The 22,359-nt window shown below is 32.6% G+C and overlaps 1 protein-coding gene across 2 annotated transcripts in view; it reads right to left on the reverse strand.

The window, feature by feature from the left end:
• Positions 1-18,216, reverse strand: part of LOC149076461 (fatty-acid amide hydrolase 2-like) — a 29,519-nt gene extending 11,303 nt beyond the window's left edge. Inside the window, exons 1-3 of one of the 2 annotated variants that reach the window (XM_089244029.1) lie at positions 18,143-18,216; positions 13,503-13,723; positions 10,938-11,157 (exon numbers count right to left, since the gene is read on the reverse strand). In XM_089244029.1, coding sequence (XP_089100155.1) covers positions 10,938-11,157; positions 13,503-13,688 — 406 coding nt within the window. In that variant the 5' untranslated portion in view covers positions 13,689-13,723; positions 18,143-18,216. Of the gene's footprint in view, positions 1-10,937; positions 11,195-13,502; positions 13,724-18,142 lie in introns of both variants that reach the window. The other variant, XM_089244030.1, reaches the window with a different exon arrangement.
• Between the last annotated feature and the right edge of the window lie 4,143 nt (positions 18,217-22,359).

Consider the following 22,359-nt stretch of genomic DNA (forward strand, 5'->3'; position numbering starts at 1 on the left):
GCTGCTTCGAGAAGAGCCTTTTTATAAAAAACATATCCAAGTTAATCAAACATGATCCAAAAAAAACGCTCACTTTCCAAGCGTTATTATTTTTACCCATCGTCTTTGGATCTTTAAGAGATTAGATACCAAAAATATGCACACAAAAAAAACACACAAGTTTTCATTGTCACAATTTTCATATTTCCTTCCACAATGAAACGAGATTTGTAACAACACCCTTAAAAATTTATTTTGCTTTATCCAACTTATTCTATATTTAATTATTCAAACTTATATTCGAAAATTTAATTTTTTCTTTATTTTATCTATTTGATTTTATTATCTTAGTGTCATAATTATATTTTCAGTGTTAGCTTATTTTTTCATTTTTTAGTTCATTTTTATATTCCATTCACAACCCCACCACATAAATAAGAAACATATTGTGTTTTCCCGCACTTTATTATTTTATTTCTATTTTAGTTTTTCATTATGTCACTTTATTCATGGCTTTTATTTTATTTTTTATTCACTTCAAACACTTAAAAATTTATTTATTTCACTTTATCCAACTTATTCTATATTTAATTATTCAAACTTTTATTCAAAAATTTTAATATTTTCTTTATTTTATTATCTTTTCCATTTCGTTTATTTTTAATCATTCAAAATTTTATTTTTTAATGTTTCATCGTTATTATATTATCTATTTGATTTTATTATCTTTGTGTGAACATTTTATTTTCATTGATATTATTTTTTAAATTTAAACCTACTTTTAGTTTTTCATTATGTCACTTTATTCATGGGTTTTATTTTATTTTATCACTTTTATTTTTTATTTTTATTCACTTCAAACACTTAAAAATTTATTTATTTCACTTTATTTTACTTTATCCAACTTATTCTCTATTTAATTATTCAAACTTATATTCGAAAATTTAATTTTTTCTTTATTTTATCTATTTGATTTTATTATCTTTGTGTGAACATTTTATTTTCATTTCTTTATTTTTTATCGTTTTTACATTATCTATGTTATTTCCATTGATATATTATTTTTTAAATTTAAACCTACATTTAGTTTTTCATTATATCACTTTATTCATGCTTTTATTTTATTTTACTTTTTATTCACTTCAAACACTTAAAAATTTATTTTGCTTTATCCAACTTATTCTATATTTAATTATTCAAACTTATATTCGAAAATTTAATTTTTTCTTTATTTTATCTATTTGATTTTATTATCTTAGTGTCATAATTTTATTTTCAGTGTTAGCTTATTTTTTCATTTTTAGTTTATTTTTATATTCCATTCACAACCACTTAAAAATTATTTATTTCACTTGTTTTAGTTCACTTTATTTCCATTGATATTATTTTTTTTAAATTCAAGCCTTTCCAACTTATTCTTAATTTTACTTTTATTCATTATTCAAACTTTTATTCAAAAATTTTAATTTTTTTATTTTATCTATTTGATTTTTATTATCTTTGTGTCAACATTTTATTTTCTTTATGTTTTTATCGTTACTATTCATCTATATATCGTTTTTTTTCATTATCTTCGTTATTCGATTTGTATTTACTTAAAATTGTTTATTTTGTCGTTTGAAGATTTTACATTTCTTAAATAATATTTTTTTTTAATTAAAATGTCATGTGAATAAATTTCACGCGTAGTCCAAAAAATGAGACAGACTACAAGTTTATTCAATTCAAATATTTATTCATATCAAGATATCGATCGCATGCTCGATAAGTTTATACATATGTCTGGAATTTAAATTAATTCCTTTTATCGTCGGTGTGTTATTGACAAAAACACGAATGTCATAAATTGTATTACATTTCGTGAAAAAAACACCATCACCAAGAGGTTGGGAACGAGAACAGTTTCCTCTAAATTTGAGGCCGGGGTCGTCGTACACATTCAATGCAAGGCTAGATAAAGTGATAATCACGGACACAACGATGATCCCGATCAAGGCTTTCCAGGTCTCTTCACGGCTAAAAAATTTTCTCTGGGCCGTCACAGCGCTATCCTTTGGCACGTCTTATAACTCTGTACTCCACTGGAAGTGACAAATGCTAGCGGGATTTCAGCAATTAATATGCTTCGTTATGAAAAATCGACGTGATTTTTCTAGTGTTAAACTGTATTTACGTTGAATTGGGTATGAAAACCGTGTCTCTGACATGTCTCAATGAATAAAATTTTCATAACTTAAGAAAATATTCATTTCCTGCCGTTTAATGAAATATCAATGTTTCTTGCATTTCTGCTGAAAATATTTCTAATGTTTATCAATCCGGGAGGTTACTTCGGCTTACGTACTATAAAATATTATATCTGTATGTTTATTCGAGTTTTTTTTCATGAATTTTATGTTCCTTAGCAGACATTGTTACCACGAGAGGCATGTTTTTTCGAATAGTGATGAGAATAAGAAAAGGCTAAAAATAAACTACGGTATCCGATATGATGGGTGTCAACTAAAGAGTGGACACGACATTTTAACTTTTATTCTTTCTCGCACCAATTTTCTCAGAAGCATGTGTGTATTCAATAAAATAATAATACTTTTATAAAAAAAAGGGATAAATAACATGAAAAAATGTTAAAACTCATAAAAATGATAAAAATGTTAAAACTCATAAAAATGATAAAAATGTTAAAACTCATAAAAATGATTCAAAAAAAAAAATAAAATAAAATAAAAATAATCCACAAGGAATTTTTAGCCAGCAAGACTTCAAAATGAAAGTCCTTTCTTACTGTTTCTAAATCGCATGTTATATCATGACTTAGAACGTGACCTACGTGAGTGACACTTATTACTTTCAAAGGGCACGCTTAGAATGACCAACTCAACACATTATTCCTCCCTAACTATTCAGTGTGAATCCATTGTTTCTTTCATAAAAGTTCTCACAGTGAATGCTTTCCAAAAACAGTTTTTGGTTTCCAATCTTTAATTCCGACATATTCAATTTCTCGAGATGAACGAATTCTCAGCTGTTTTCTCCCATTCAATTTACTATCTTTTACTAATTTTAACATATTCTATTTCAAATGAAATTAAATTTATTATTTTTATATATACAGAAAAAAATTGAATTATGAGAAACATATATACCATCTAGAGAAAAATGCCTGTACCGACGATTAAAAAAAATTACATTGTTATTAAGGGATAAATAAAATATTTACAAAATTAACAAAAAAAAAAAAAAAAAAATACTGATGTCAAATAAAAAATAAACACAGAAAAAACACAATATATAAGAGAAAATTCTTAATCTATGATGAAAAATGCAAGTGAAACACGACAATTTTACGTTCACATAAAATTCCAAGATTTAACGAAATGAAATGATTTTTTCAGCTGTTGTCGTAAAGTACTCCGGATATCACACTATAAAACGAACTGGGTTTTTTATATATATAAGTTATTCTTCTTAGATTATTTTCACAAATTCAACAAAATGGGATACATGTCGTTCTTTTAGTTTTTTATAGATTTTCACAGTGCTTTCAAAGGATTCAACCTAAACTTTGCGCTAGTCAACTAGTTGATTTGTTCTCCCACCCCCCAAACAAGAGCGACAATAGAGAAGGTAGTATGGATACAGATGATTGCAATATCAAAGATGGATAGACGAAACAAATACAGAGATGTTTGGTTTATGGTGTATGGATGAGATGAATGATGGTTTTTCAAAACTGAATTGTTCAAATGGTAAAGTATTCACGTAATTTTCGAATGATGTTCAATATGATGAGACTTGATAAACCTCTTTTATTATTTCAATGCATTAATTCCTTTTGACATAATTTCTTTGATTTCGTGATTTTTTCCCTTTTCAAATTACCGATTTTTGATAAAAAAGACACAGGTGTATCATTTTCACCAACTTTTTTTTAACAGAAAATTCTTTAATTACCGTGAGCTAATGAAATATGAATTCGATTATTTTACTCTTCGTATGCTCATTCAAACTTTTCCTTGGACTCATCATTCGCGACGTTTCAAAGAATTACTTTCCGATAAAACTTGCATTTTCGATGAAAAGATTTTTCGTCGAGGTTTCTTCCTGCTAGCTTTCTATTGTTTATTAACATATTGCCGCGAAGATACTCCAGCTTTAATGTTATAAAATATTATCTCTGTATATTTCTTCGTGTTTTTTCATGAATTTTACGAGTCTCAGCAAAACTACATCGGTACTTGATAACTCTCACATCGAATTGTTGAACATCAACGAGATCACGAAACCCCCATACCACATTAAATACTCAATATTTCTTAAAATTAAGCTACAAGTTCCTTTAGGGAGGACAAGGCTGATGCGCCATGTCAATCATTACCCCATAAAAAAAAAAAAAAAAAAAAAATTAAAAAAAAAGTGTCTCCCTTCACACCAATTCTTTATACACTTTATTGTCTTCGCCTCATACACAAGCTAGCAAAAAACATTTAACAATTTTAACAATTACATTTAACAATTGTAATTGTTAAAATTGTTACAATTGTACAAGATTGTTACAATTGTAACTTTTTTTTTTTTTTTTTTTTATGGGGTAATGATTGACATGGCGCATCAGCCTTGTCCTCCCTAAAGGAACTTGTAGCTTAATTCATAACGTACTCTCGGTTGTTCGCAATGAGCTTATGTATTTGTCTCTGTACATACTCTATACATACTACACATCATGTGTTGGAAAATCTAAAGAGAAGCAATTGCATGAGTACGTTCAAGATAACAACTCACTCTTATTATTCAATCCTCTTATCACCCACTTTTGACTTGCTATTCGGTTGCTATTGTCATTGACAATAGTACTCAGATATTGTAGCAACCGGTGCCCCCCTTCTTCCATTCTCTGGGCATCCATCTTTGTTGATAGTCCTTTGCAAGGATAAGGCAGACACATGGCAAGCTCCCGCACACTTTTTGTTCCAGACCTCTCAGTGTTTCATCCTCTTTAAAATTTGTAATATTTTTTTTTCTAAATTTTTTTTTTATTATTATCATTTTCAATGTTTTTTTAAATCATTTTTATCATTTTCAATGGTTTCTATTATTTTAAAGTATAATTGTTTTACTGAATAAACGCCTTTCTATAATATTTGTGCTTGATGTAATTTCTCTTCCACTATATTGATGATATATGCCGTCTTTTCACCTAAATTTGTACCCGTTCTGAACGACATTCTTGGATTACAAACCCATCGATTGGTCAAGATTGTGTCGTAATATAGGACATCAAAGTTCTCAAATTTTGTTGACCTAATCGTCTTTTTCAACAGTCTGGTATGGGTAATGAATTTTTTTTTATCAGGCGTATACGTTCAAAGTGAATTTAAAGTGATAAATTTTGTCTAAATCAAAGTATTACTCTCAGCATTAACGCTCATATGGGTGAGAAATATTGAGTATTTAATGTGGTATGGGGGTTTCGTGATCTCGTTGATGTTCAACAATTCGATGTGAGAGTTATCAAGTACCGATGTAGTTTTGCTGAGACTCGTAAAATTCATGAAAAAACACGAAGAAATATACAGAGATAATATTTTATAACATTAAAGCTGGAGTATCTTCGCGGCAATATGTTAATAAACAATAGAAAGCTAGCAGGAAGAAACCTCGACGAAAAATCTTTTCATCGAAAATGCAAGTTTTATCGGAAAGTAATTCTTTGAAACGTCGCGAATGATGAGTCCAAGGAAAAGTTTGAATGAGCATACGAAGAGTAAAATAATCGAATTCATATTTCATTAGCTCACGGTAATTAAAGAATTTTCTGTTAAAAAAAAGTTGGTGAAAATGATACACCTGTGTCTTTTTTATCAAAAATCGGTAATTTGAAAAGGGAAAAAATCACGAAATCAAAGAAATTATGTCAAAAGGAATTAATGCATTGAAATAATAAAAGAGGTTTATCAAGTCTCATCATATTGAACATCATTCGAAAATTACGTGAATACTTTACCATTTGAACAATTCAGTTTTGAAAAACCATCATTCATCTCATCCATACACCATAAACCAAACATCTCTGTATTTGTTTCGTCTATCCATCTTTGATATTGCAATCATCTGTATCCATACTACCTTCTCTATTGTCGCTCTTGTTTGGGGGGTGGGAGAACAAATCAACTAGTTGACTAGCGCAAAGTTTAGGTTGAATCCTTTGAAAGCACTGTGAAAATCTATAAAAAACTAAAAGAACGACATGTATCCCATTTTGTTGAATTTGTGAAAATAATCTAAGAAGAATAACTTATATATATAAAAAACCCAGTTCGTTTTATAGTGTGATATCCGGAGTACTTTACGACAACAGCTGAAAAAATCATTTCATTTCGTTAAATCTTGGAATTTTATGTGAACGTAAAATTGTCGTGTTTCACTTGCATTTTTCATCATAGATTAAGAATTTTCTCTTATATATTGTGTTTTTTCTGTGTTTATTTTTTATTTGACATCAGTATTTTTTTTTTTTTTTTTTTGTTAATTTTGTAAATATTTTATTTATCCCTTAATAACAATGTAATTTTTTTTAATCGTCGGTACAGGCATTTTTCTCTAGATGGTATATATGTTTCTCATAATTCAATTTTTTTCTGTATATATAAAAATAATAAATTTAATTTCATTTGAAATAGAATATGTTAAAATTAGTAAAAGATAGTAAATTGAATGGGAGAAAACAGCTGAGAATTCGTTCATCTCGAGAAATTGAATATGTCGGAATTAAAGATTGGAAACCAAAAACTGTTTTTGGAAAGCATTCACTGTGAGAACTTTTATGAAAGAAACAATGGATTCACACTGAATAGTTAGGGAGGAATAATGTGTTGAGTTGGTCATTCTAAGCGTGCCCTTTGAAAGTAATAAGTGTCACTCACGTAGGTCACGTTCTAAGTCATGATATAACATGCGATTTAGAAACAGTAAGAAAGGACTTTCATTTTGAAGTCTTGCTGGCTAAAAATTCCTTGTGGATTATTTTTATTTTATTTTATTTTTTTTTTTGAATCATTTTTATGAGTTTTAACATTTTTATCATTTTTATGAGTTTTAACATTTTTATCATTTTTATGAGTTTTAACATTTTTTCATGTTATTTATCCCTTTTTTTTATAAAAGTATTATTATTTTATTGAATACACACATGCTTCTGAGAAAATTGGTGCGAGAAAGAATAAAAGTTAAAATGTCGTGTCCACTCTTTAGTTGACACCCATCATATCGGATACCGTAGTTTATTTTTAGCCTTTTCTTATTCTCATCACTATTCGAAAAAACATGCCTCTCGTGGTAACAATGTCTGCTAAGGAACATAAAATTCATGAAAAAAAACTCGAATAAACATACAGATATAATATTTTATAGTACGTAAGCCGAAGTAACCTCCCGGATTGATAAACATTAGAAATATTTTCAGCAGAAATGCAAGAAACATTGATATTTCATTAAACGGCAGGAAATGAATATTTTCTTAAGTTATGAAAATTTTATTCATTGAGACATGTCAGAGACACGGTTTTCATACCCAATTCAACGTAAATACAGTTTAACACTAGAAAAATCACGTCGATTTTTCATAACGAAGCATATTAATTGCTGAAATCCCGCTAGCATTTGTCACTTCCAGTGGAGTACAGAGTTATAAGACGTGCCAAAGGATAGCGCTGTGACGGCCCAGAGAAAATTTTTTAGCCGTGAAGAGACCTGGAAAGCCTTGATCGGGATCATCGTTGTGTCCGTGATTATCACTTTATCTAGCCTTGCATTGAATGTGTACGACGACCCCGGCCTCAAATTTAGAGGAAACTGTTCTCGTTCCCAACCTCTTGGTGATGGTGTTTTTTTCACGAAATGTAATACAATTTATGACATTCGTGTTTTTGTCAATAACACACCGACGATAAAAGGAATTAATTTAAATTCCAGACATATGTATAAACTTATCGAGCATGCGATCGATATCTTGATATGAATAAATATTTGAATTGAATAAACTTGTAGTCTGTCTCATTTTTTGGACTACGCGTGAAATTTATTCACATGACATTTTAATTAAAAAAAAATATTATTTAAGAAATGTAAAATCTTCAAACGACAAAATAAACAATTTTAAGTAAATACAAATCGAATAACGAAGATAATGAAAAAAAACGATATATAGATGAATAGTAACGATAAAAACATAAAGAAAATAAAATGTTGACACAAAGATAATAAAAATCAAATAGATAAAATAAAAAAATTAAAATTTTTGAATAAAAGTTTGAATAATGAATAAAAGTAAAATTAAGAATAAGTTGGAAAGGCTTGAATTTAAAAAAAATAATATCAATGGAAATAAAGTGAACTAAAACAAGTGAAATAAATAATTTTTAAGTGGTTGTGAATGGAATATAAAAATAAACTAAAAATGAAAAAATAAGCTAACACTGAAAATAAAATTATGACACTAAGATAATAAAATCAAATAGATAAAATAAAGAAAAAATTAAATTTTCGAATATAAGTTTGAATAATTAAATATAGAATAAGTTGGATAAAGCAAAATAAATTTTTAAGTGTTTGAAGTGAATAAAAAGTAAAATAAAATAAAAGCATGAATAAAGTGATATAATGAAAAACTAAATGTAGGTTTAAATTTAAAAAATAATATATCAATGGAAATAACATAGATAATGTAAAAACGATAAAAAATAAAGAAATGAAAATAAAATGTTCACACAAAGATAATAAAATCAAATAGATAAAATAAAGAAAAAATTAAATTTTCGAATATAAGTTTGAATAATTAAATAGAGAATAAGTTGGATAAAGTAAAATAAAGTGAAATAAATAAATTTTTAAGTGTTTGAAGTGAATAAAAATAAAAAATAAAAGTGATAAAATAAAATAAAACCCATGAATAAAGTGACATAATGAAAAACTAAAAGTAGGTTTAAATTTAAAAAATAATATCAATGAAAATAAAATGTTCACACAAAGATAATAAAATCAAATAGATAATATAATAACGATGAAACATTAAAAAATAAAATTTTGAATGATTAAAAATAAACGAAATGGAAAAGATAATAAAATAAAGAAAATATTAAAATTTTTGAATAAAAGTTTGAATAATTAAATATAGAATAAGTTGGATAAAGTGAAATAAATAAATTTTTAAGTGTTTGAAGTGAATAAAAAATAAAATAAAAGCCATGAATAAAGTGACATAATGAAAAACTAAAATAGAAATAAAATAATAAAGTGCGGGAAAACACAATATGTTTCTTATTTATGTGGTGGGGTTGTGAATGGAATATAAAAATGAACTAAAAAATGAAAAAATAAGCTAACACTGAAAATATAATTATGACACTAAGATAATAAAATCAAATAGATAAAATAAAGAAAAAATTAAATTTTCGAATATAAGTTTGAATAATTAAATATAGAATAAGTTGGATAAAGCAAAATAAATTTTTAAGGGTGTTGTTACAAATCTCGTTTCATTGTGGAAGGAAATATGAAAATTGTGACAATGAAAACTTGTGTGTTTTTTTTGTGTGCATATTTTTGGTATCTAATCTCTTAAAGATCCAAAGACGATGGGTAAAAATAATAACGCTTGGAAAGTGAGCGTTTTTTTTGGATCATGTTTGATTAACTTGGATATGTTTTTTATAAAAAGGCTCTTCTCGAAGCAGCATAATTTGAACACTAGTGGTTAATTAGCATCATCATCAACCACAAACGAACTATATCTTTTCAAACTTGAGGATTGAAAACAGCTAGAGAGTTTGGTGCCAAAATTGACATTTTCGCGACTTAATTTTTTCTCTTTTAAATTCATTTCTAATACAACTTCATGTCCAAAGAGAAAATCGGGACGACATTTGATAAAATTTTTTATATAACGACATAGTGAATAATTTTCACGGAAGTTAAATATCGGTAGTGCTGCCATCTAGTATCGTCATCAACGTGGGTCACGTGATCGACCATCTTGAGAAAATTTTTTGAAACTCATTTAAAAAAAAAAGGTTCGTGGAAAATAATTGAAAAACAGTAGATACGGTTCACAATATTCGCCCTTTTCACCAATTACTCCGTGGCCAATCGTCGATCATAGGCACATCAAAATTAGGAGCGACGTTTTTTAATACACTTCCTTACACGTTCTACGTTTTATTATTTTTATATACTTAATTCATAAGGCATTCGTCTAGTAAGGCTGTTTGGTTCAGTGGTTAACACACTAGCCTGGGGAACGATATACTTTATCGGTTGTCATGGGTTCGAATCCCGATAGGGCATTGAAAAAGTTTTTTTTCCAAATAAATAAGACCAACCGCCATTTTAAAAATAAATACGGTCGACAGGTAGTCTGGCTCGAAATCCGGCTAAAAAAGGAAGTCGGTCAAAAACGCGCGAAAAATAGAAAACATTTCCGGTGGCGCCATCTAGCGGCGGAAATGTGCGTTAAAGTACCTCAAGCGCTGCGTATACTACTACCATATATTAAAAATGAAAGCTGTCGCCTTATCATTGATTCGAAATTGTTTTGAAGGCCCAAATTTATTGCCGAAAACGAAGTTGGATCTTCAGCCTTTTCCTGGTTTCTACTTTTACCACCCCGAAAGTCAGCTCAGCTTGACTAAATGCGGTGTCCTGCTAATACACTGTAAATGCTTACACCGTACACTTACACTTACCTGTGTAATACTACCTAATTACCACATCGTGGTGGAGACGATATTTCCACCCCAGCTATAATTTCAAAACGCTCACGAATTGTGCTGAATTCAACAACCGGGTATTTGCACAGAAAATCGCGTACCTCCGGAATCGAGCAAATCGAGGGTAGCGTAAGTTGGTTTTATATATGACTGACGTACAGTATAATATACCTAATCAATACCAGATATTCGTACCTTCAACTTCGATCATGAGTTTGACAGTTATCGGGACTCCGAGAAGAGGCGTTTCTTTGGCGAACTGTTCCACTGTTTTAGAACTAGACGCGATCAGCGAATCCACATTTCTTGATTCGGTCAGAGCTTGTTCGAACCTGTCTTCAACTATGGCATTGATGTAAGGATTTTCTTCGTTAATTCTGTCTATGTAGCTCGAAATGAATGTAAATGATTTCACCTGTGCACGAGAACCAAGTCAATTTTTTCATTGAAGCCTGAGAAATACGGAAATTTGCCAAAGATATATTTGACGCATTTACAATAAATGGATTCAAAAATCAAAACGCGTTGAAGAAAATGTTACGGTTTTTTACAAGATATACAGAAAACTGGATTAATCACAAAGAATAACTTTCCCAAAACTATAGAAGAATATTCACAACGTGATGAGGACAAATAACAATTTACAACACACCGACATATGTGTTGTAAATTGTTATTTGTCCTCGTCACGTTGTTTTTTGAATATTCTATAGAAAACTGGATGTTTTGTATGAAGATGCTTATTTTTTGAGATGTTGATTTTAGGAAGGAAAAACTTATCTCTGCCTCTACCGGCAATCGAACTCAGGACTCTCGTTTACCAGACGAGTGCTCTCACTACTAAGCTACAGTAGCGATAGGGAATTTTCTTCCTTAGTGTGCTTTTGTTCTTAAATCAACATCTCAAAAAAATAAGCATCGCACAACACTCAGTATTCTGTATAGGGGCCGTGCAAGTATTACAACAGCGAATTTTTAGCCATTTTTAACCCCCCTCCCCTTGTCAGCAAAATTCTGACCCCCTTCCCTCTACCGTCAGCAAAATTTCGTCAACTCTTTCCCCCCACCCCCAACCTTCTAACGCATATTGGTGGGATCAGAGATGTATGGGGGGTGGGGTCGTGTCCTTCACGACCAAAAATTTATTTTTTTAATGCTAAAAATAATTTTAAAAAAATTGAAATTTCGAAAGAAAATACCTCTACATGTTATTACATATAATCAATTTCTGTTAATTTCAATGCTATTTGATTCCAAAATAAGAAGGAACGAAATAGGATGTTGTGTTTCAAAATGTGGCAAACTTGCTAGGTAGTCTTAATGGTGTTACAGATGAACTTGGCAACCCGTGCGGAGGCTTTCTATCTCTAAGACGTGCTGTATAATCACGGATCACTTGTATGACGCGCGGCACAGGTCCAGAGCACTCAAGTGGCCCGCGAGACATTTCCAGATCACTTGGATCCGCGAAACATTTAGAGATCGCTAAAGCGGCTCTGTAAGGGACTTATAAATAGGAATAATGTCGGTTCAGGTGCTCACAAACTAGCGAGAGGTTTTATTCGTTTCTGGCGCACTGAGGACGGCATTCACCGACATGGTTTTGAACTATAGTCAAAATTTTTTGATGAGATCGACATGGATTGGTTAAATTCGGGTTTTTAACCAATCTATGTTAATCTCTTATCCAAAAATTGTGACTACAGTTTAAACCATGTCGGTGAATACCGTCCTAAGCAAGATGCCATTGAGAGTATTTCATATTTTTATGAAGGGCGGTTGATGACGTAAGCATCATCCAAATCCCCCTCCTCGAAAGTCAGCAAATAGGAAACTCCCATCCCATCGATGCTGACGTAATACTTGAATGACCCCATATCTTGTACAAACAAGTGAAGAGTGACATCATGTCATGTATATTAAGGTTTTCTTTAAGGTATGGGGCTCTTTAAAAAAAGAAAAAGATAGCTGAAAAAAAACTTTAAAAAATAAAATGAGAAAAAAGTGCTCGTTTATTAAGGCCGGTTGTCCGCTGGGAGCGGCAACATGCGGCAAGCTACGCGGGCGACAAGGCACCGTGTCCGGCGTCGGACATCGTCCACTTTAAGCGACTTCTACACGCTACTCAGTTCGTGATTGCACTCCATGCCGACGAGCGTGTTCGTTAAGAAATCTTGAGTAAATATTGAAGAACTAAAATTTTCGGGAAACTTTATCAAGTCTATATTTCATGAGACATCTGACACCACAAACTCGGAGAAAGAGTTCTTTTTGTAAATAAATAAATAATTATAAGTTACTTGATCGATTATTACTTACCATCACAACCCATGAACGGCAATTATCAAACTAACAGCATCAACGATCAATGTTCAAGTGGGGAAGGAGGGAGGGAGGGAGAGACCGAGGAAGAGGGAAAAAAAAACGGAACGAGTTGCGCGAAAAAAAATTAAACGACCGTATTGTGTCTGTTCAGATACGGTAACAGAACAGGTGTGAAATCCCGTTTGAATGGGAATTTTTTGTCGTGTGGTGCTGTAGCCGGAAATCACTAGCTAACGATTGCTGCTAATGGACGAAGCTGTCGTAGTTTCCGTGCAGTGGGCTCAGTCTTGCGAATATAGGCATATGAGCAGGACTTGCTTACCGTCGCTTCCAGTGGACGACCAGCGTAACGGAGAGAGTTTTGCTACATTTTTTAAGAAGAATGTGTTGGATTGATTGGTAAAATTGATTGAGATGGACAAAGACTTTTCTCACCTTCCTTTCTCTTATGAGTTCGGCCATCTTCGTTGCAGACATCAGCAGAAGTTCGTTTCGTATCGGGGAGATGACTCTCTTTTGTCCGGCGTAACGAATCGTTACCCATAAACGAACAATAAATAACCATGTGAGCAACGAATATTTCACGACATTCAGGAATATGACCGTTATCACTGATGCCATATCTCAATGCGACCGTGTACTTTTGAAACCGTTTCCTATAATGAGAACATGCATAAAATTGGAATTTTTGGTACTTAGTGAAATTAGGCATAAAGTAATAATTGGAAAACTGATAGGCCCGGTTTACGTTCTTACTGCCTATATGTTTTCTTATATTTTTGTTAAGATTGTTCCTGATTCTTACGAGCACCCATTTAAGAAGATTTGATTTTGAACGGATAAAAGTGTTCGTTAGATTTGCGTTTGATTGAGCTTACTGTACCCGTCAGTTGAGTACCTCCTCGCAGGGGCGTAGCCAGAAATTTCGTTCGGGGGGGAGGGACCACTTTCATTTCGGGGGGAGGACCAAAGTGATAGAACAATGGATTTGGCCATCTTTTTCCCTTTTTTTCGGTCATTTTCTCACATTTCGGGCCCCCCCCCCCAATTCACCCCCTCGCTACACCTTTGCCTTCTCGAAACACCAGTCATATTCCTTTCATAAAAAAAATATATTTCCGGCCGGCTACTGCACCGAATCATTACATTTATATTTATTTTCTCCAGTATTTGACCGCTAGAACCAGTAGATCCCATTGAGTAGTTTTGATAAGTCGGCATTTGATGTCGACTACCCCTATGCGATCTTTATGGCTATTGTTGTAACAGAAGGCTGCAGGAAAGTCCCTTTATCCTGGAATAACTTGCAAACCGCTGATCCTAGAAGCATACTTTCAATTAGAAGAAGTATCCAAATAACGTGCAGACCACAGTTTCGCAATCTTTTTTGTCCCATCGCCCACTTCAGAAATTTTTTTCTTCCATCGCCCCCAACGCAATCTAACCCATAGGATCCTATGTTATATCCGTAGCTTCTATCGCCCCCCCGGAACATTCCATCGCCCCCAAGGGGGGCGTTAGCACCCACGTTGCGAATCACTGGTGTAGACCTTAGTTGTGCCATTCATATTGCAAGGGTTAGTTCAACAGTTATTGAAATATTTTAAAAATATATTTTTTATACGGGCAATCTGTCCTAAAACACCAATTAGAATGTTATTGCCCTGTCTGTCCCGAGTCCATTAGAAAAATATTCATTTTTTTAAGTGCGAATTCGCTAAGATTTTCGAATTCAAACAGCACTGGAAATGAGGGTAAAAACAGCATACGACACATAGAATGAGCTAGTCCGTTATTTTATGGGTGCAGTTCTTTCCTTCATTTTAAGCAAATTTTGAATTCAAAAAATACCTAAGCTGTTCTTAGAAATGCGGTGTTTTTGGTTTTTCCTTGGGCTCAGGAGAGGCAGGGCAACAACTTTCTAATTAGATTTTTGACCACAGGGTATATATATATATATACGTATATATATATTATACATACATATAAAAAGTTAATTTAAAAGTTATTAGGATATTTTTCTATTGGAAGTATGCTTCTAGGATCAACGGTTCCAGAGTTATTCTAGGATAAAGTGGTGCACCCTGTATATACCCGCTATAACGTTGTACGGACGAACACCACTACAACGATATTCTATGTAACGGTGAATGTCTCTACAACGATATTTTCCTCAAATCATCTATGGAATTGCTTTTGGTGTGATGTTAAACTCCTCTCGACTCAACGATATTCATTCCTCCAATAAAAATCCCTCTATAACGATATTTTTAAGGAGATTTTGAAAATCATGTTTTGTTGCGACTTGTTCAAAATCTTTCTTTCCAATGTATTTCTAAACACCTCACGTCTACTGACATCACCAGTTTGCTCCAACCTCTTTCTGAAAGTGTTAATGAAGGTGCTGCTATTGCTCATATTTGTACAAGACGTAAGTGTAAGCAGATCCAAATTTATTTTTTACTGTCTGTGGGCTATGCAAATTTTACTTCCTTTCCTCCCATTCTACAAATTTTTTTGACCACTCATTCCTCGAATTTAGTGTCTCTCCGAAATTTCCACCCTGGACAATAGCCAATAAAGGCCCCCTTCCCTGTAAATTCACCTCTTAGAACAGTCGACGCTCAATATAACGACCCCCTTCGTCCCGTCAAAAATGGACGTTATATTGAGATGGTCGGTATATCGAAAGTAAAACATATACGATAATCGTTCTATGAAAACATTTGGGACTTATCCTACCGGTCGTTGTAATGGAATGGTCGCTATAACGTAGGATCGTTCTAACGAGCACCGACTGTATAATGCACAAAACTCTTTCAGAGGGGGGCAATACTAATCTGAATATTAATAATTAAAGTTTTGTGCTGTGAATATAAATGCTCATGAGTGCATTTATATTCACAGTATTATATTCACGGCGTTGGCACTACCAACGACGATTTGAGATAGATGTCAACTACGGCATAAATTTTGTGGTTTTGACGAATAACTCCCCACGATATGACGATGATAATCTTTCTACCATGATACTTTTTTCATAATCTCACAGAATATCGTTATATCGAGATTTCACTGTAGCAAGAGAATATGAGACATTTCAATCTATTGAACAGCATTCCCTCCAGTTCGGAAAGAACAAACATCCAAAAACAAAGTCGTCTTTCTTTCTTTCAAATCGACCACAACTCCGGTCGATTGCCATGGGCCAAATCAGTTGTGCCGGAAGTGTGCATGCGCACCTGACTGTATCTAGTGTTCTGAATTTCCGTGCTAAACAAAGTTGTCTCGAAAAATTCACGGTTTGTCATTGTTAATTTTTATCAAGCTCAATGATAATATGTAATCTCAAAGAACAATAGCGCGATCGAACTGGCCGATAAAAAACACATTTTAGCAAAATATGAATTTCCGGCTATTTCCCTAGGGTCAGAGACTTTTCCTTTTTCAGAACTAATCGTGACCACTCTTTATATTACATTACTATACGACTTAATTATGGTTACTCTTTGTTGTAGTGATTTCGATCCGCTCGGAATTCCTCATATATCTGAAATTATTTTTTCGTATGTTATGAACCTTCATTATTTCTGAAAATAATTATTCTAATAATTCCGTAAATATTTATTCTGATAATTCTTAAAAAATATTTTTCATTAATTCTGAAAATAGGCTATATCTTTCAATAATTCTGGTAGTTTTTTATCATTAATTCTGAAATTATGTTTCAATAATGTTTTTTTTTTTTAAATTTAAATAATAACGTGATCTTCACGTATATTCCCAAAGGGGTCAGCATGATCCGTCCAGGGAATTTGTTAGTGAATTATGAAATCATTTCATTTTTCAATTATGAAATCATTTCTCTCATAAATTGTAATGTAATTTCTTTCAACTGCAGTCGACGTTCATTATAACGATCCCCTTCGTTTCATGGAAATCGGACGTTGTGTAGGGAGTTTGTTGTACCGAACGTTTGAAAAAAAATTAGCTTCTAAAGATTATTCGTATATTGGGCGGTATTAAAAGTTATATTATTCATTCTGTTATGATGTTAGCAGTTGCAGTGAAAATGCATAAAGTTAGAAAATTATGAAATTACAACAATCAATTACATGCACGCACCTATATACAGATGTCACTAATATCAAGGGCCAAACGTAACTTTAGCAAACGAAAAACACTGATTTTGTACATTTATTTGCAAAAAGAAGGCGGAGCCCTGAGCTGAGTTTGGACTTTCTACTGGACTGAATGGTCTTTGTGGGTCGTTATATTGGATGGAAGATACCGTAGGTGGAGTAGAAAAAAATTTCGGGATTTATATATATATACAGGGATTTATATTTATATATATATCGTACCAGTGCATTATAACGGAATGGTCACAGTAACGGATGGTCGTTATAATGGGCGTCGACTGTGTTATGAAATTATTTCCCTCATTTGCTCTGGGGCACTTTTCCTAAAAGGAATTTCGAAATTACTTTCACCAATTCTAGAATACATTTCTTCATTGAGGTTTTTTTTCCAAGCATTTCCATGAATATTGTAATTGATTAGCCGTTTTCGTCGGTGGGCCACGCGTTGAAACGACACCTGTATCAGGTTGTCTACATAGATCACACATTTTTTTTTTAAATTTCAAATACACACACAATCAGACAAAAGTCTAACAAAAAACATAATGAACGTCAAAATACAAAAAAAAAAAAAAAAAATACAAAACAAAAAAATGTAAAAAAAAAACAAAGTTAAAAATAAATAAATAAATAAACATGCACAGTTTGTGACCTGTAGGGATTTTGCAATCCTTCCATCAGGTCTAAATGAGATACATAATTTGAAGTTGTGTTACCAGCAACAACAACAACAACAACAAATTTTAGTTTCATCGGAAAGAAACAAACTTTACACGTGGAAAGTTTTGGAGTACCCATTTGATCATTTCGTAGTATCAATATTCCTCCTCGGATATCATGAATTTATTGAGTCAAACATTACGTTTAGCGTGGTTTGAAAATAAAGGTAAAGTTGTACTTTGAAAACTATGCTAATCGACAAAACTTTCTTACCTTTTTATGCGGTGTTTTTGTCACGTTATTGTTATACGTTATTCCACTAGTGTGAGTGACATCATTGGAAAAAGTTTCCGCAACAATTGTATCGATATTTCTACAACGATAAGGGAAACTGTAGTCGACAAATTTATTCCGATAACATATTTGTTATCTTGACATTTACTTACTTTCATTCTTGATAAACATAACAGATCTCTTTTTTTTAGTGTATTTCCAAAATCTTTCTGATATGATTTCTCAAAGAAATAACTTCAGAATCATAAAAACAAATAATTTTATGTAATTAATTTTAGGAAAGAAACTATAAAATAATTTTGAAATTATCTTAGATATAATTTCTGACTTAATGAAAGAAATAATTTCATAATTCTCGAAAAAGTAATGATTTTATAATTACGTGAGGTAGGAACAAAAATTCAGAATTTGTGAGAGGAATAATTTCAGAATTATTTAAAATTAGTATTTAATGAAAGAAAATATCTAGTTCCGAATTATTGCCAAAGAGGGTGGATGAATTATCTAATATTGTCTCGTGGAAATCAGCAAAGCAAGAAAAACTGACTCTTTGAATTCAAAAAATACCTAAGCTGTTCTTAGAAATGCGGTGTTTTTGGTTTTTCCTTGGGCTCAGGAGAGGCAGGGCAACAACTTTCTAATTAGATTTTTGACCACAGGGTATATATATATATATACGTATATATATATTATACATACATATAAAAAGTTAATTTAAAAGTTATTAGGATATTTTTCTATTGGAAGTATGCTTCTAGGATCAACGGTTCCAGAGTTATTCTAGGATAAAGTGGTGCACCCTGTATATACCCGCTATAACGTTGTACGGACGAACACCACTACAACGATATTCTATGTAACGGTGAATGTCTCTACAACGATATTTTCCTCAAATCATCTATGGAATTGCTTTTGGTGTGATGTTAAACTCCTCTCGACTCAACGATATTCATTCCTCCAATAAAAATCCCTCTATAACGATATTTTTAAGGAGATTTTGAAAATCATGTTTTGTTGCGACTTGTTCAAAATCTTTCTTTCCAATGTATTTCTAAACACCTCACGTCTACTGACATCACCAGTTTGCTCCAACCTCTTTCTGAAAGTGTTAATGAAGGTGCTGCTATTGCTCATATTTGTACAAGACGTAAGTGTAAGCAGATCCAAATTTATTTTTTACTGTCTGTGGGCTATGCAAATTTTACTTCCTTTCCTCCCATTCTACAAATTTTTTTGACCACTCATTCCTCGAATTTAGTGTCTCTCCGAAATTTCCACCCTGGACAATAGCCAATAAAGGCCCCCTTCCCTGTAAATTCACCTCTTAGAACAGTCGACGCTCAATATAACGACCCCCTTCGTCCCGTCAAAAATGGACGTTATATTGAGATGGTCGGTATATCGAAAGTAAAACATATACGATAATCGTGCTCTGTGAAGATATTGGTGCTTGAATGGCAGGAAATTTTTCCAACCTCTAATGTTCGATTGAAGCACAGGACAAATACGAAATAGATTTATTCACGTAAAACGCTTGTGTTGATGCTTCACCGAACACAGACTAAATTTAATTTCTTCTCTTTTAATTTTGTGCATGTAAAATTCAGAGAAATTTCACATTTTTTTAAAAGCATTCCTCCGTACTAGCATCAATGCACTCTTGCATTTTTTCCGAACCACTTCCTGAAAGCCTTTTCCTAGCCCTTCAACGGATATACTGTTCAAAATCTCACTCAGTCCATGGGCCGCTGTTTTTGCCTCTGTAACCCTTAACTGGTCTGGTGAAAAAAATTGCCCTAAAACTCGCTAGTGGGGTCTGAGAAACCCCACTGCAAGAAAATCAGATGTTAGTACAAATATTTATATGTAATTGCGATATGAGTTACTTACACGTGAATGCTATTTTGCACATTCTGGGCAAGTAATTACACTTAAGCTGTGTTCCATGCAAAGGAACTTCTCACACTGCACACAAGAGAATGGCGTCTTTCTGTCTCTTTCTCGAGGGCACACAGCTGGCAACGTCCTTTTCGAACACGTGACGCTGGTCGTTCCTGTCCTTCGTCTCCACCTCTAATCTTCATCATATGCTGCTGAAGCTCTCTTGGAAGATGATTCTTATCAAGAATCAGAAGGTGGTACATCCCCACTGGTTTCCCACCGACCAATATGATCTTTGATAAGGCACATCGCCTAATGAAGTCAAAAATTTTCTTCTCGGCATCTTCTGTTCCGTTGAATTAGACTTGCAGTCAATATAATGGCACTGTTTACACTAGCAATGCCCAGCATTGCGAAGAACATAGCCATAGGTCATCTCGTTGTGCGTCTCGAAGTTGTGAATGTGCCACACAGCTGGTCAATGGTATAGCCCACCTTTGGGTCCCACCTTGTGGCCTATGCCAATAAAAACATTTCTTGCCAAAGAACATCAATTTCTGCAAATATTACAAAAATGTAACGCACAAAACCGGGAGAAAGTTTCTTAGAAAATATTCACTCTTCAATGAAAGGTAAAAAAAAACACTAACGTATACACTCTGGTGAGGTGTCACACACCCACGAATGCTCTCAACTGTCAGACAGCGCGGAATACATTCAAAGTAATGACATTTATAGGGCCAACTGTAGGCCACTAGACAATATCAAAACCGGCATCGACATCTGTTGACTAGTTTGGGAAGTACACTACATGCAGAAAAAGATGGCATGGGGTCGGGTCTGTCAGATCCCACCAGACCAGTTAAGAGTTAAATCCCTTATCATGAACGTCTCTCTTGATTTGTCTAAAAGCAAGGAAAACGTTTGTAGGGAATGGTGGGGGCCTGCTTTTGTCACAATGTAAGACTTCGTAAGCTTGCCTGGTGTGGGATCACCGTACGTAGTATGTAATCATTTACTTTGCAGATTTTTTTTTTGGTAGAGTATTGGTGATTTCCACGGACCCCTCTCTCCGTACAGAGCAGGTAGATCTACAATATGATATTGCACTTAACATAATAACAACTTACAAAGTCTCAATAACTCCTGAATAAGCAGTGAAATACCGAGTATTGATCGCACCTGACTCAGGTATACTATTTTTTTTTCAATGTCAATGTGTTCATATACATTATTTTTATCATTATTATTTTTAAGATAATATAATTTTATTTAGTCAGTTGAAACACAGACACAAAACATCTAGTGGGTAAGCTAGCTTGTGAGCACACAAAAACAATAATTGATACATATTTGTTAATACGAATAATAATGAAAGAAAAAAATCTTATATATAACACATAATACTAAGAAATAAGTGGCAAAAGGAATGGAGTTAATAGACAAAAGAAAAACAGCATTTAGGGGCGTATCCAAGATAAGAGAAGATACCATTACACAATGGCAAATAGATAATTTAAATTTTCTTGAGTTAACAACCAAGATTTTAAATTTTTTTTAAAAGTTGTACATGAAAATTGCTCACTTATCAACTGAGGAAGTAAATATTTTAGGAGCTAAATAAGGAAAAACTTTTGGAAACGAGCTTTATTTGGATTTGTTACTTGTATGTATCGTACGACGTCTAAATTGTATTCCAGATTGAGATGGCTACTTCTTTTATAAAACATTTTTAAACTTCTATAAACAGTATAAAAACATAGCCAAGTATATTTTTAAAATGTCTTTTAAAAAGTTTTTAAATGTCTTTCTACGACCTGTGGTTGTTAAATTATTTTCTATCTTTCTAAGATGTCAAGATAGTACAAACGTTCTTTAATTTTCTACCAGGTGGCGTTCTAACCTTTCTTATCATTAGGCGCGTACTCATATTGCTATACCACTACGTTACTTCCGTGATTCTATCTGCCATATTCCAGAAATTATTTAACACATGAAATTTCCACACACAAAAAAAAGTTGTTTTATATTTCTCTAAATATTTATTCCTTTTGCTCCCTGTCATCCGAAAATGATTCCTAGAGGTAGGGAATGACTGTAAGAGGCTGCACGTATGTCACTGTATACGAGATCTTCAAGTGATCATAACTTTTGAATGGATGAAGATAGCGATGAAAGCATCGGCGGAGATATATGGGGGGGGGGGCAGCGTCAAAGGTGGAGTCGACTAATCTAATGTATATATGTATATATGAATTGACATCATCATCATCATTGTGCCCCCCAACCAGACTTCCAAGTCTATCTCCGCCTAT

The sequence above is a fragment of the Pholcus phalangioides genome, unplaced genomic scaffold (assembly GCF_987345545.1).
Source record: "Pholcus phalangioides strain wild (caught in Gottingen) unplaced genomic scaffold, Ppha-v1.0 ptg000015l_1, whole genome shotgun sequence".
Lineage (NCBI taxonomy): Eukaryota > Metazoa > Arthropoda > Arachnida > Araneae > Pholcidae > Pholcus > Pholcus phalangioides.